Below are 14,872 nucleotides of genomic sequence, written 5' to 3' on the forward strand. Positions count from 1 at the left end.
AATAGCACAAAATAAAACTTCCTTTTACTCTTTTTGTCAACGATCGAGGACACGACGCGCACGTCAGCGCACGGCGTCCACGTTGCTTTCCAGGCTAACCCTGCTAGCATTCTACAGCTGATGGACAGCTGTAACTATAATGAATTATTTAGGCCTTGGAGCATACTGAACTGACAAACAACTGGTCCTCACCAAACATTTGGGGGATGATTAGAGGTACTGTTGCACCCCTGGTTTAAAGTTTATTTTAAAAACTGTCAGCAAGTGGTGGTTTAAAAACCAAAATGAAGACATGCTATAGCAGAGCAAGGATATAAAATCTCCAATACAATAGTTTAAAGTCTTAGGTGTCTGTGTAGTGTTGATTTGTAAAAGAAACAGATTAGATTGCAATGTTTTTGATGCTTTATGCAATATTTGTAAAGATTTGACGTGTTTTCATGTTGCATTACTTTGCCTTCTAGAAGATGATATCAGAGATCTAGGCTGTTGTATTGTTTTTCGGGCCATGGGCTTTGAAACGCCCATTATAGGCTGACATTGAGGTTACCAGTGTGTAGTCGAAAGTTTTCAACCCAGTTTGCAATGAAAGGGCCTAAATCGTGGTAATAATCCATGCCAGAAGAATAGCACTAAGTGTATGAGTTAACTCCACAGTGGAAAGGTTTCAGAACATAAGTCCAAAAGTCCTCTTTCGCAGGGGAAAAAGCACTCACCCACCTCCGCAGAGATCGCGGGTTCAACCGACAGCAGCTTGTGTCCCTTCAAACACAGTTGGCAGTGTTCGCAGGTGGGAATCCTGCACTTGTCACTGCACTAATGATTCCTGCTGATTTGGGGGCTAGTGTCACCCCCCCCCCACACACTATGCAGGGAGACTCCTCTGTTTCTGTGTTTCTCAATACTGAAGTACTGCTAAACGTAAAGTCAGCGCAATCACCAGCTCCCCCTTTATCTCTATGTGGGCCTCTAGTTTCCAGCTTCTTTCTAATGACACAATTAACCAAAGGATTCTGTCCCACTTTGTAACTGACAGCTAATCGAACAAATTTCAACTGACATGATACTTGTTTCATCACTCTCAGGGATTGTTGCGAGAACCAAGGTTTGTTTTTGTGTTCTTGTTTCCAGAAACCGGGAGCTATGTTTGTGAGTTCTGTGGGAAGCAGTACAAGTATTTCAACCCGTACCAGGAACACGTTGCTCTTCACACACCAATGGGTGAGTCTCACATCTGGGCTTTGTGGAGGATTTGGACACGACCGGATCTGAGAACTTAGCATAATAACGGTGGCTCCCTGTTTTAGTCGGTTTGTTTGTGCATAAGCAACCTCTTACAAATGTGTTTCATCAGCGGTCGTACTGTAGTCAATCAGTTGTTGTTTGAGTGTTACATTTGTGTGCGTTTGACTTTGAGAATCTCTTTCAATGTAGGTTCATTCGATATGAAGACATCGAGAGTGCAGGAATGCGGTAGTATGGACATGAGTAAATATAGCCACGCCCAAGCTGGTAAAATAAAAAGTAAGTATTTTGTTAGCTGATGTTCTTTTAGTCAGAATACCCAGTCACAATTTAAATGAGTGGTCCAGAAATGTCACGATAATTAAGCAGAAATGACTAAATCATTCTCAAGTATTTACTCCCACATTACCATGCATTTTTTCTTTGCTTCTAAATGTGTTGGAATCTACTCCAAAATGATTAATCATTTATATTCTGTTCTTTACGAAGCAAAAGTTTAGCATAACCTGTTAAAGTGATTTGAATTTTTTTGCTGGAATGAATTGCAACATTTAGGCAGCGGTGTGGTGGTCATCACAGATGTTTTTCTGACGGTGGTCCGTCCTCACAGCCAGAGGGTTCTAGGTTCAACTCCGGGCTGGGGCCTTTCTGTGGGGAGTTTGCATAATGCGTGTGTGGTTGTGTGTCTCGTTTGCCTCTTTGTGGCCCTGTGATGGACTGGCGACCTGTCCAGGGTGTACCCCGCCTCTCACCCCATGACCGCTGGGTAGAGAAGATGTAAAATGTAGTTGGAAGTTTCCTGGGAGATTTTAACCATCACTAGCTGTTTATTACGTGCTTATTAAAAAACTAGCAGGTTCTAATTGATCAGTTCTTTGTGGTAATTACTTAGAACTTCTTGGGAGTTTGGGCTGAAATATGATACCAGATCTCTTTCAACTGGCTGCAGTATATAAACCTGTATAAAGCAGTGGGTTATACATTTGTTTAGTTAAAATGAACAGATCACACACTAATTAGCCATGTAATCATTAGCACTCACAGATACTGTAAAGCAGGTAATATTGATTATCTTGCAGCAACATCACATCAATGTCTCTGAAATATTGATGCATAAGAGACATTAGTTCTTGTGGCTAAGGTGTTGGATATGAGCGAAAAGGGTATGAAGACCAAATCTTTAGGAGCTGAAAAGTGGACTAACTCCAGATGAGCAAGCTTTGCAGGGAGCTCCCAGTCAATCGATGAGGGCCTTCTGACTGGTCTGAGAAGGGTATTGTGGCCTTTCTTTGGCTGGTTGGTGGTATTTCGGTAGCACATAAATGACAAGAAGGAGTGGTAATAAAGTTTTGGCAGATCAGTGGGATTTATATTTGGTAATTGAATGACTTGAGAACTGCCTGATAATTTCAGACTAAGAAATTGTGCTGTTGTTGGAAAAGAAAAACTGCTGATGGATGGAATAGAGCTTTAATTGATAGTTAGATAAATAGGAAAACAACAGGTTTTTCTGTACTGTTCATGTGTTTTTTTTTTATTTTATTTTTTTTATTTAAATGCCTGTGTCTCTGGTCACCTAGATGTCAAATGAGGTGTAGCTAGCTGCTTTAACATGGTGTCAGCTTTGCTGGATTTGAGGACGGGGAGCATGACAACGGTGGGCACGATGAAAACACTCACAGCCATTTCTCACTGTGGCTGTTACACCGTTCAACTGAGCCGGCGTGAAAAGAGACCCGTCGGAGAGCTTTGAGCAACGATCATTGTTGTTATTATTTACCTCTGGTGAATAGTTATTGTCATGCACACTTGTTTTCTTGCTTTGATTAATTTGAATTGACTAAAGCATCTACTCACATTAAAGTATGCTCTCAAACATTGGATGATGGTTACAATAGATACAATAGATGGTTATAGCTGTTTGTAAGATTTAGTCATATGGAAGATGTTGTAGTTTGCTAGTAAGAGTCATAAACCCAGAAAAATAAGACCAAATACACACTCAAATATATATATATTTTTTAAAGAAGGTCAACTATCAACATTTTTCAGTTGTCAAAAATGATTAATTTTTCTTCAAAATACGGATGCATTTTGTGGCTCGTGACCCCCCCCCCCATCCCCATCTTGCTGCTATGAAGCACTCTGCCTATTTAAAGCACGCCGCACTCTCGTATCTTAGAAGTGGGTCAATAAGATGGGATAAAGAGAAGGTATTAAATCCATATTTGGATGTAATACGAAGATTTTGGTTACTTATTTAAGGCTCTTAGTATGATTGATTTGCATGCTGCAAGCTGAAATTAAGTGCAAATAGCAGGTAATTAATTTTGCTTCATCTAAACTTTTGTGTGGGTTTGTAGCTTGAATTTAAAATATCATGCACCTTATTTAGTATGGGCATGTCACACGTCGTCTCTCTTGTTTTTCTTTCCCTCTTACAGACAGCCCATTCAGGCGGAAACTGGAGAGTGCCATTCAGTCTAGTTTGGTTGACACAAACAGTTCACAGAACTCAAGCGGTGAGCACGGAGTCATATGCATTGCAGCCTTGTTTTGAGTTAAATTTATTATTTCTGAAATGTATTTTTAGTTCACATATGCCTACTTTTCTGCAGGTGTATTTGAACATCAGCATTGATGGAAACAGTCTTTCCGCAGATATTGTTTTGCTACTTATGCTTTTGGCTGAAAATTGAGATGGAGGGGGTGGGGTGGTTGCAGAGAGGTTTGAGTGACCTACCTTGCATCAGTTGTTACTATATAAAACACAATTCCAAGAGCTCTATTATTATTATTCCCCTCAGTACTCAAACTATGGAAACAGAGACCATGTTGATGATCACATTTGGCTTTCATAACAGCTAACGGGTAATACAAAAAGAGACTTGTGCAGCCTTGTTTCTATGGAATGTTCCAAACTGAATACAATGGTTTGCAAATCATGTGAAGTCTATATTTAATGGAAAACCGTTCAGACAACATCAAATGTTGAAACTGATTTTATTTTTAAATGTTTGCTCGTGTTAAATTAGATGCCAGCCACATATTAAAAATAGACGGGAGCATATCTGCCGCCGTGTTGCATCATCACCAAGTGTTGACACCAGCAGCTGTGGTTTTGAAAGTAAAACTGTTTTCTATTCTTGCTTAATGTAGGATTTCAGTTGCTCAATTTCATAATGCTCCAAATGTATTCAAAGGGTCACAGAGCCGGAGTGCAAAGTTTATTTAATTTAGATCATGGTTGTAATTGATGCAGAATATACACGGAGACTGTCTTGCTGAAATCTGCAAGTTATTTGGACATCAGCGCGCTTAGCTTAAAAGCTTAATATATAGTGGATCATTGATGATACGTTTACAGATGTGCACGTGAGAAAAGACCGTGCACGCTAATAAACGACTGTGGTAGCTGACTTTGAAATTGAGCAAGCTCAATGAGGCGAGGTTCCTCTCTATCAAAGGGGAACACTGGTATTTTTAAACCGAGACCTCATCTCTGGTATGAAATACGTTTATCTACTCACCGAGAGCAGTTTGGTGATTACTCGAGATCTGCGTATATCCATGTAACGGGAGAGAACGGGGGCATTGACAATGCAGCCTCTAAATAACGCATTATCTGTCTTTATTTCACCAATACTTTAAGACGAATGAATGAATGAACGCGTACTATTGCACTGTTAGCTCATAGCTGCTGTGTTGTTGTTATTGGCGGCTATCTGGGGGTTTATAGAGGGCTTCCTACACACTCGTCTACTGGGATGACGTCATCGACGCGTGCCGCTGCAGCACAGCTTATTTACTTCTTGCTCTGTGACAATCGGCTAACTTCACACGTAGTTTGCTACTGATAGTTTTGTGCAACATGGCAGGATATATATCAGATTTTGACGACGTGGACGGCAACTTTGAGTACGATGGACAGCCTTACTGGGGTGAATAAACTGTGCTGTAGCAGGCAGCCGCAGTTATGAACTAACAGTGCAAAAGTACGCGTTCATTCATTCATTCATTCATTCATTCATTCATTCGTCTTAAAGTATTGGTGAAATAAAGACAGATAATGCCTTATTTAGAGGCTGCATCGTCTATGGTCCCGTTCGCTCCGTCATATGGATCTCGAGTAATCTAAATATCTTCCGCAGGATGCCGACTTTCACCAAACTACTCTCGGTGAGTAAATAAACATATTTCATGCCAGAAATAAGGTTTATCTAGGTTTAAAAATACTGGAGTTTCCCTTTAAACCTGGAAATCAGTCAAACCTTTTAAGAGAATAAGACACAAAGAGAGAAAGAACAATGAATGATGACGCTGACTTTAAATAACTTAAAGGGTTACTGTTAACGTGCCTTCATCCTGTGGGGTTGCATTAGTGCCTCTGGTACTGAAAACATTAATTGGTTCAAAGAATTTTGATGAAATCTGAAGATTGCCGGTGTAATTATTGAGCATAAAATTCTGCAGTGTGTTCGTAACTGAGTTTTCAGGGGCTTTAGATTAAAACTGGCTATACACACACCCGTTCCAATGATATCAAAGCAGTCTCGTTGATGCTGAAACCAGCCCTTGTGGCATTCCAGATGACAGCTTTTTTTTATTAGAGAAATGTTATTACAGTGCACCCCTGGCTTGTTTTTGGTGGAATGTATATTATCTTTGTTTTTTATGGTCCTGTTTAGAGTTATTTGTTAACAAGTGAAAGAGGAAAAAAAAGTACAGATGCACTGATTTGATAAAGAAAGGCATAGAGCGATGCAGATAGGCCCCCTGTGTCTTTAGTCTAACACTCTTTGCTATTCATTTGTCAACAGGAACTCCAAGCCCTCTGGTGGCCGGCTCCTTCTCTACAACACAGAGTGAGTCTGACCCCTCATTCCTGTCTAAAGCAAAATGGACAGTTAAAAAAATAGAAACACATACACTCTACATCTTTCTGTTCTCATCTGCTATCCAGTGGGCTTTGCTTTTTATTTCTGTCTTTTCTTTTCTCTTTAATGAGAAGACACAACACCCCCCCACCCCCCGGATTAAGCTTCTTTATCAGAATGGAATGAGCAGAGTGGTTAACATTAGCATTTACACAGTGTCCAGACATGCTGTGTAATGACTCACAGCTATTAGCTCACCCACACTGTTTGTGAGGTGTTTTTTCACCCTCTTTCCCTTAAGCGGATTGGCCATGTTCTCTGCTCTCCGACGGTAGGTGGCCGTCATTTCTGTGCACCAACCTGAGTGACAGATCTCAGGTTACGAGGCAAACAGGGTTAATTTTAACCAGGTGAAAATGCTTGGGTGTGAAATCCAAATGAACACTCTTGATATTGAATATTTCGGTCACATTCAAGCTTTCAACAAAGTTACCAACATTGTTAAATTTTGAAAAGAACATTTGCATATATTGGCATATATTGGTGCATTGTGGCCCCGTCATTCTGGTGTCCAGAACAGTTAGCTAGCTAGTAGCTAGTCTTAGGCTGATGCTTCATCATGGACCTATTTATAACCTTTGAGTGTGGGGTCAGCTTTTGCTTGCGTTATATACGCAATCCCTCCCTATGATCTGTTTCTGCCTTTCGACCTGCTCTGAAATCCTCAGCAGAAAACCGAAAAAAAAAAAACAGTTTCATGGTCCAGCGCCACAATTCAGCAAAAACAGTTCCTATAAGACGTGATAAGCAACAACTGTGCAACACATTTAACTTGTGTTCATTCAAATCTCTGAATTTGTTTGAGTTCATAGCAAATCAGGTTTTGCCACAAATATATTCGTGAAGTGGCTCAAAATTCTCACAGATTTCAGAGATGTTACTGTAACTGAAATCACTGTAAACATCAGTAGTGGGACTGACTTTCAGAGCTGCGGCCTTTGGCAATGACACGTTTCAGTGGACTGGTGCAAGGTATTTTTCTTCTTTCTTTCTTTTTCTTCATTCTTCTTTTATCTATTCTTTTCTTAGAGCCCTACACGTGCGGTGCCTGTGGCATCCAGTTCCAGTTCTACAACAACCTGCTGGAGCACATGCAGTCGCACGCTGGTGAGTCCACAACTACAGATACGCGTTTAGCAGAGCGCAGGAATAAAGGAAGACTGTGAACGCGCCCTCGGTGGTCGAAATGCTTGTGAAAATCTTAACGAGTACGAATTGTCGTTTATTGAGGTGTTGGTGATGAGTTGTTCTATGCAATATTAGCACCTAGAGTAACATGGAAGGTTGTCATTGAGATCTGGTCCTGAAGCTGCTGGATATGATCTTCATCAAACCATTCTTTATGTTATATACATTATTTTAGGTTATTCGGTCATTTAGGCTCTAGTTGTAGTTAAAGTTACCCTGTTGTGTGTGAAATAATTGATCTGTACTTGCAGGCATTTAAATTAGAGTGTTAAAATACTATATTCAGTTTTATTGATATAGTGCCAAATTACAACAAATGTCATCTCAAGGCACTTAAATAATGTTGTCCAATTCAAGCCAACTGGAGTTCAATTCATTGTAATCATAATCCAATGAAATCCAAATTAATTCATTTCAAAATATGTCTAGTCATTCCAGATTAAACCGTGAAAGCCAAATGCATTATAATGTTTTATCTTCTGGAGTCATTTCAAAAAGTGATTACTGTGCAAGAAGTGTAGTCTTTTGTGAGAAGTAACCGAGGAAATGACTTGAAATATGTAAACTTGTGCGGCTGGTTGGGAAGGTGACTAATGTATTTATTACAGAGCCAGGGAGGCCAAACAAAGCTTTACTGTTGTTTCTTTTGTTGACAGTTGTACTGTGCCATGTTTGTTTAGCTCTACTTTTTCCATTAGTGGAATCCCGTAACTTATGTTACCAGCAGCTCTGCCTCTTCTTTCATCTCTCTGTCCTCAGCTGATAATGAGAACCACACCAAAGGGGACTCTCCCAAAACCTCTTCAGCCTCGGGTCCTCAGGAGCAGCTGTGGAGAGGTTCCCAGGCTCAGGCCCACCCCTCAGTTAAACTACAACTACAGCCTCAAAACATCTCCCAGAGAAACCATACCCTCAGCCGTAAGTACTGCAAACTCATCAAGTCTTATTGTGCTTGTTTGCTTTTCCTGTTTGTTTATCAGTCAAAGCAGTTATTTTTATCACAAGGGAATTGTTTTTTAGGAGAATTTTGATAATAGCGTATAGCTAAGGTATAGAGTATACCCTGTGTTTTCAGACAAAATGCCAAATAATGAAAAAACAACCACTAAGTGTCTCTCTGCTGTTTGTTCTGCCAGAGAATAACGGACTACCTGAGAAGGAGCGACAGCAGGTGGCTGAACGCTTATTACGGGTAATGTGCTCAGATCTGAACATGCTAAATGTGCTCAACAGTAAGGACTTCCTGAAGTTGGCACAGACGTTGGTGGATACAGGTGCTCGTCACGGTGCCTACTCCACCCGTGACGCTCTTGGCAACATGAGTGCCTTGGCTCTGCGCCAGCTGCCCCGCATGTACAACCAAGTGAAAGTCAAGGTCACGTGTGCTCTGGGCTCCAACGCTTCGCTTGGCATCGCTGTAACCTGCCACGCTCAGACATCTGGCCCAGATTCTTGCTATGTTCTCACAGCCTACCAGGTGGAGGGCTCCAGACTGAAACGCTATGTGCTCGGTGTTAGAGAAGCTGAACTGAGGGAGGGGCCTGAGCAGGTTCACCACTGGGTGCAGAATGTGCTGTCCGAATTTGTCATGTCAGACATTCGCACCGTTTATGTCTCAGAGACTCGAGTGTGGGCGGCGGGGTTTGCAGGATCGCCGCTGGGAGGTGGCGGTCGGGGAAGAATATGCTTGCGATGTGCTGGGTGTTCGCTCGGCGCAGTCGTTCAGGCTGTTCTTGGAAAGCGCAGCCTCCAGGCCCGAGGCCTTCACGAGTTAGCGGAGCTTCTGTCAACATGCAGAGATATTGCCTCCTCTACCACGCTGGCTCTTCGTGAGGAACAGAGCTTCAACACATCCACAAGCACAACTGAGGAAGGGACACAGGTCAACTCCGCACAATGCCCCACACCTCCTTGCTGGGATCGCATGGCTGAATCTCTCCTGCAGGTCCACGCCCACTTCGAACACATCTGTGAGGCTTATGGACGTAGTAAGGCCACAGCTCCACTTCTCCAAGGCCTCAACAAGCATCTGCTAGGCACACTGGCCTGTCTCCTGGCACCTTTACGCCTGGCAGCTCTGGAGCTGAGCAGCCAGAGGAGACCGACCCTACAGCAGGTGCTCCCTGTCTACCTGCGCTTGGAGAAGTTTTTTACATCTAAAGCCGGGGAGGCTGGAACCGGCACAGCTAGCAAACTCTGCCACTATTTTCTCGAAGCACTCAAGGAAAACTTTAAGGTATTGAATGTGTATAACTACCTTTTTGCTCATTTTGAACTTAAACTATGTAAAGATTAGAACTGGGGATGTGTTGAATTGAGCTATTCACCATAACCCATTTAAATGTCAAAATTTCTGATTCTTCCAGACATGTAATTAATCTGTTGGTACCAGAGGTGCTCAGAAATAACAGATTTACATAAAATGAATTGAAATGAGAATTTGCCATTAGGACTGACGGTTGATGACCTATTCCTTGTCTTCAGGTCGAAAGAGCTCATCAGGTAGCCATGGTCCTGGATCCACAGCTCAAGTTGCGTTCAGTGCCAGCCTACCAGCATGAAGATATCATTTCTCGTGCGTGTGAAATGGCGGCAGAAACCAGGGATGGAGGTATGAGTGGTGGAGGAGGTTCAGGGGGAGAGGAGCGGGACGCCGATGGCCCACCGACCCCTAAAATAAGCCGTATAGAGGGAAGTGGAAACAACAGCGGCCCCTCGAGGGGCACTTGCACAGTTTCTGGTAATGATGAGGGTCAGGGCCTAGTTAGACAAGAGATTTTTCAATACCTGGCTGAGCCTCTTCTACAAGGTACACCGGATCTCTTCCAGTACTGGAGCTCAACAGTGGGTGAAAAGTTCCCCAGGCTCGCTCGCTTGGCCCTGTGGCTGCTCGCGGTGCCCGCCGTGGGCATCCGCAGCGAGTGTGTGACTGTGTGTGACCAGAGCCTGGCCATGAAGAGGAGGCAGCAGGTCACTGCTGAGGAGATGAACAAGCTCATTTTCCTTCGTTCTAACATGGGTTAGAGGGAAAGAACCCAACAAACCCTAATCAACCAAACTTTCACCTCCAACCAATGACTCAAGACTTTTATTTATATACTGTAGGTTTAGACCAATTGTAAACATCAACATGTAAGAAAACTGAGTACTTCTCCAAGCAGATATTTACAGAAAAACTCACATTTTAAAGGTTGCAAACACCCATGAAAATGACATCTCATTAGATGTTTTGTATTGAGATTGGACTGCTGTAAAGAATTTGGACAAAGTGTAGGGGTGGAATGGTAACTCTCAAAAGAAAAGTTAGTCCTGTTTGGTACGCTGCCCTTGGTTTGGGATGCACATGTATGCAGGAAGAGTTTAATTCTGTCACAGCCAGTGATCTGAATGACTCCAGCCTCATTATCAGACTGCTAAAAGGCTACGATGCTGTTATTCTCACTGGTTGGCAATGTTTTCAGGTAAAATCAGCATTCACTGCTTGGATCTACTGTGTACACCTCTAAAAACCCACCCCCCCCCTCTGGTATATTAAAGCTGTTGACAGGGGAGATGGCAACAAACTACTGTAGCATTTGCAGTACGTCTTGGAATGATCATTTATATTCTTTTTCTTTTTTTATTGGTGTACGACAAAGGAACCAAGAAGTGACTCTTCACTGCCATTACATCTCTGAAGATGAAGTGCACTAGGTTTATGATTTACTCAACAAATCACCGATGATAATAACTTTTCAATATAATCGGCCTTGGATGATGGGCAGGCAAATGAGATTTAAATAGTTGCAGTTAACTTGACGGTTACTTCAGTAGCTCAAAATGTAGCTTTGGGTGGTTTGCATGCTCTGCACGCATTTTTCTCCATTCAGAAGGGTAAAAAGGTAACAGATTCAATGTCCGAAATGATGTGATGCTTTCCTTTTTGATTGGAAATTGTGAAGAATAGGCATCAAATTCTATTCTCTGCTGCTAGATATGCAAGTCGGACTGCTAGGCCTGCACAGAAGAGCTGAAATTGTGAAGAGTAATTCAGTTTAGCTTTTTGGTTTTGTTTGTACAAATGTTTTTTTTTTTTTTTTTTTTTTTTAATGGACAAAGAGGAAAGCATCACGTTTGAAACTGTGTTTTATTTTGTATTTATTGATGTTTAAACTGATTTAATTCAGCCTAACTATACCCTCCGTAGCGGGATCACACCCGACAAAAAAAAAAAATAAATAAAACATTAGCAAGTCCTCATTTTAGCCTTTGAATATTTGACACTACAGCCAAAGTTGTGTGTAAGTAAAGGGAAAGAAAGGAAAAGGTAAACACATTGTTGGGCCATTTTTGACTGTTTTCCAGCGCTTGTGTTTGGGGAATGCAACGTCAGTCGGCTCTCTGAACGTAGACTTCCGCAGATAACTATGAATAGCATCAGAATCTGATGTTTCGTCTCTGCATTCCCGTCAGATGAACTGCAGAAACGTTTGATTCATCGCGGCATACATTTGCTTTTCAAGCTTCCCTATAAAAACCTGTCCAGAGGAAAGTCGTTACTTTGGGGTTTTTTTGCGCGTCCCAGTCGATCATCCTTCTATAAATTTCGTCTTCCTTATGTGAGCTACAGGTTTCCCTTTTTAAGGCAATAAGCTTTATCACAGGAAATGGTTCCCAACTTTATCTGACTGTTCTGGTGACACTCCTATGGTTAATTATCAACAGGAAACTGTTTAATGTTTTGCAAATTCAGTGGGATTTTTCTCAGGAATGAGCACATCCAAGCAGGCACCGCCACTTTTCCTCACTGTACCGAAAAGTAACCAAACTGTGACCTCAGTGCTGAGGTATGTACCGAACCATGGCTTTTGTAAAAAACCTTCCACCCCAAAAGCAGTTAGTGCCATTTGCAACAAATATGATACAGAATCCTACTGGTGCATTTACAAAGGACAACACACGATGCTCATAAATTTATGTTATTTATTTTTCTAGCACACATTTACTGAAGGCGTTACCTCCTAAAGTAGTTTGGAAGGGTGGAAGCTGTACTGTTATACATGTTTGTTGACTTTGGTACTAACTAGTAAAATGCTAGTTTGTTATCTGTGTTTTTGGGCCTTAAGTCTTTTTTGTGCGCTCACCTTAAACTTTACATTCAGAGCCAACATCATGCCTTTTCTATTAAAGTTCAATGGCCTTGTTTTGAGTTTTTTTTCCTTCTCTTTTTGTTAAGCTTGTAGTTTAGATGCTTCCCCCCCCCCCCAAACTCCTGAAGACTTACAGGGACTGCTGATTGCTGACGGTTGGAAACAGTGCCCTCTAGTGCCCGCATGACGACTTTCTAATCACAGACAACTGTGTTATTTGACAAGTGCTTTATTTTGTATGTTCCCAGCTTTGAAAAGGTGGACTCAGCTGAGCGCGTGTGCTTTTCTAGTCATCTCTTAGTTCATAGAGCAGGTCAGTCATGAGTTGAAGACTAACACACTAAAACTAACTGTTTTTAGATCTTTACAATGGTGTTATACAGAGAAAGATATATCAGAACCGATGCTGTGATTTGAGACACAGTTGCAGTTTGGTGCAACTTGAATATTTAATTTTCAATCCTGAAAGCCCCATTTGCAGTCATTTGATTTAACGTTTTGTTTCTTTATTCATTTTCTCCTTCTTCCCATCAGCCACCTTCCACCTATTCAGATATTAAAACTCGCTGTTATACCCTAAAATCCCATTATCAAGATTTTCGTGACGTTGCCCGGCTTTAGGCCCTTTTGCAGTTTGCGTATCGGTTGGATTAACTCAAACGTCCCTCCCCTGTTTCACAGTGATACGTGTGCACCGTAGTTCCACCTGTAGGGGTGCACGCAGGCCAATGGAACGCTCTTAAAAACTGCGGCCTGATCGTCAGTGATCAGTGTTCGGACCTGAGACTTCAAGTTCATTTTCAAGGCGGTGGGCAGCAAAGGTGTTTTTTCAACGCGTGAATCTAATCGCTGAAGAAACAAAAGGGCATCTGGACGAACAGTAAGAGCATTAAAAGAGTGGCATTAAAGGTAGAAAACACTAAACTATTGTTAAAGGTCGGACCTCTGTATCGCAAACGGTTTCATAGCTACACGAGATGTTTTTTTAAAATAAACTGTTGCCCCTCTTACCTCCAAGCTCTGATTCGGTGTTTCATAAATGCACTTTTTTTTCTTCCATACGGCTTAAAGCTTCTTTTTTTTTTTCTTCTATATACTTCTATATATATATATCTATATCTATACATATATATATTTTGGTAAAAAAAGAAAACGACTGTAAATTCTATTTAAATTTTTCATTACTAATCCAATGTTTTACCTCAGTACTCAAAAAGGCAGTGTTGTAGTCTAAAGATGGGAAATCAGTTGTTCATTGGAAATCTAGGTCTGGTCAATGAAATGGTCAAAATACTGTACATTTGCTTGTGATTTTAACAGTGATCCTCTGCTGAACTGATGAAGGGATTTTTCTTACTGTTTTTAAATAAGTATTTTCAATAGGATATGCTCTGGGACACAATGCCATTGTTGACATAATGTCAACTTAATTTTCTTAGAAATAGCATTCTTTTTGTTTATTAAATGAAACGTATATCTAAGATATGCATGCTTTTAATAAGAGTACTGATATATAATGTTATAAGCCAGTGTTTCTCATCAAAAGGAAATGAATCCTATTGGCTGTGAGGTGATGTTACTTTAAGACACTCGTTATGAGTCGGGATAAATTAAGTTCAACCTTTCAAGGTGGGTGTAGCCGTGCTGATTGGCTGGTGTTTGTGGGTTGACATCATCCATTTTCAGAGGATGTATTATGTAAATACAGGAGAACTGCTGTTTTTATGCCACAAGGGGGCGCCTTCATGTAAGAGATGAAAGTAGGGAGCACCAATAACATTATACCTCTTTTTTCTACAATAGCATTTCAAAAGGTTTTGATATAACGGAAGACTCAACTTAGATACTGTTCCTAGAAAACTGAATTCAGCTGTAAGTTTTATTTTGTTTCAGGATGTTAACTTATTCAGATGATAAAAGTTGATTTGTGAAGTGTGGTATAAGAATGCTAACATGGGGATCTGTTCTGTTTAACTAGTCTGTATTAATTCAGGTTAAGAACTCTGTTGCTTTTATCATATTTTACAGGCATTTCTTCCTTTTTATACTCTGCTAAAATGCAAAAAAATCTGTTGGATTCTGTTCATTTTTGTCTTTTTAATCGCACTTTGGCAGCAGATACCTGTGTAGATTTAAGATCTGAGTTGTCTTATTAGTAAACCTAATTTATACTTTTGTAGCAACACTATTTTTATATAATGGCAAAAGAAAAGGATCAGTGTCTCTTTTTTTTTCTTCTCCTGTGTCACTTCTGACAGCGCTGTTCAATGTTTCTTGAATACATTACCCACTGTAGTACGTTACATGTGAATAAACTTCAAATCTGTGTCAAACTTTGGTGTGCATGTGGTTTGAGTGTTTGAACTCGAGAGT

The 14,872-nt window shown here is 41.0% G+C and overlaps 1 protein-coding gene across 6 annotated transcripts in view; it reads left to right on the forward strand.

The window, feature by feature from the left end:
- The window catches only part of znf618 (zinc finger protein 618), a 40,188-nt gene extending 25,356 nt beyond the window's left edge, over nt 1-14,832 (forward strand). For 3 of the 6 annotated variants that reach the window (XM_072372663.1, XM_072372665.1, XM_072372664.1), the window contains exons 8-16: nt 701-790; nt 1,132-1,221; nt 1,435-1,524; nt 3,690-3,767; nt 6,066-6,110; nt 7,212-7,289; nt 8,130-8,288; nt 8,507-9,606; nt 9,855-14,832. In XM_072372663.1, coding sequence (XP_072228764.1) covers nt 701-790; nt 1,132-1,221; nt 1,435-1,524; nt 3,690-3,767; nt 6,066-6,110; nt 7,212-7,289; nt 8,130-8,288; nt 8,507-9,606; nt 9,855-10,394 — 2,270 coding nt within the window. In that variant the 3' untranslated portion in view covers nt 10,395-14,832. The remainder of the gene's footprint in view (nt 1-700; nt 791-1,131; nt 1,222-1,434; nt 1,525-3,689; nt 3,768-6,065; nt 6,111-7,211; nt 7,290-8,129; nt 8,289-8,506; nt 9,607-9,854) is intronic. The other 3 variants (XM_072372667.1, XM_072372668.1, XM_072372666.1) reach the window with 2 other exon arrangements.
- The last annotated feature ends 40 nt before the right edge of the window (nt 14,833-14,872 follow it).

The sequence above is a fragment of the Leuresthes tenuis genome, unplaced genomic scaffold (genome assembly GCF_036924035.1).
Source record: "Leuresthes tenuis unplaced genomic scaffold, fLeuTen1.0.hap1 SCAF_19, whole genome shotgun sequence".
Classification (NCBI taxonomy): domain Eukaryota; kingdom Metazoa; phylum Chordata; class Actinopteri; order Atheriniformes; family Atherinopsidae; genus Leuresthes; species Leuresthes tenuis.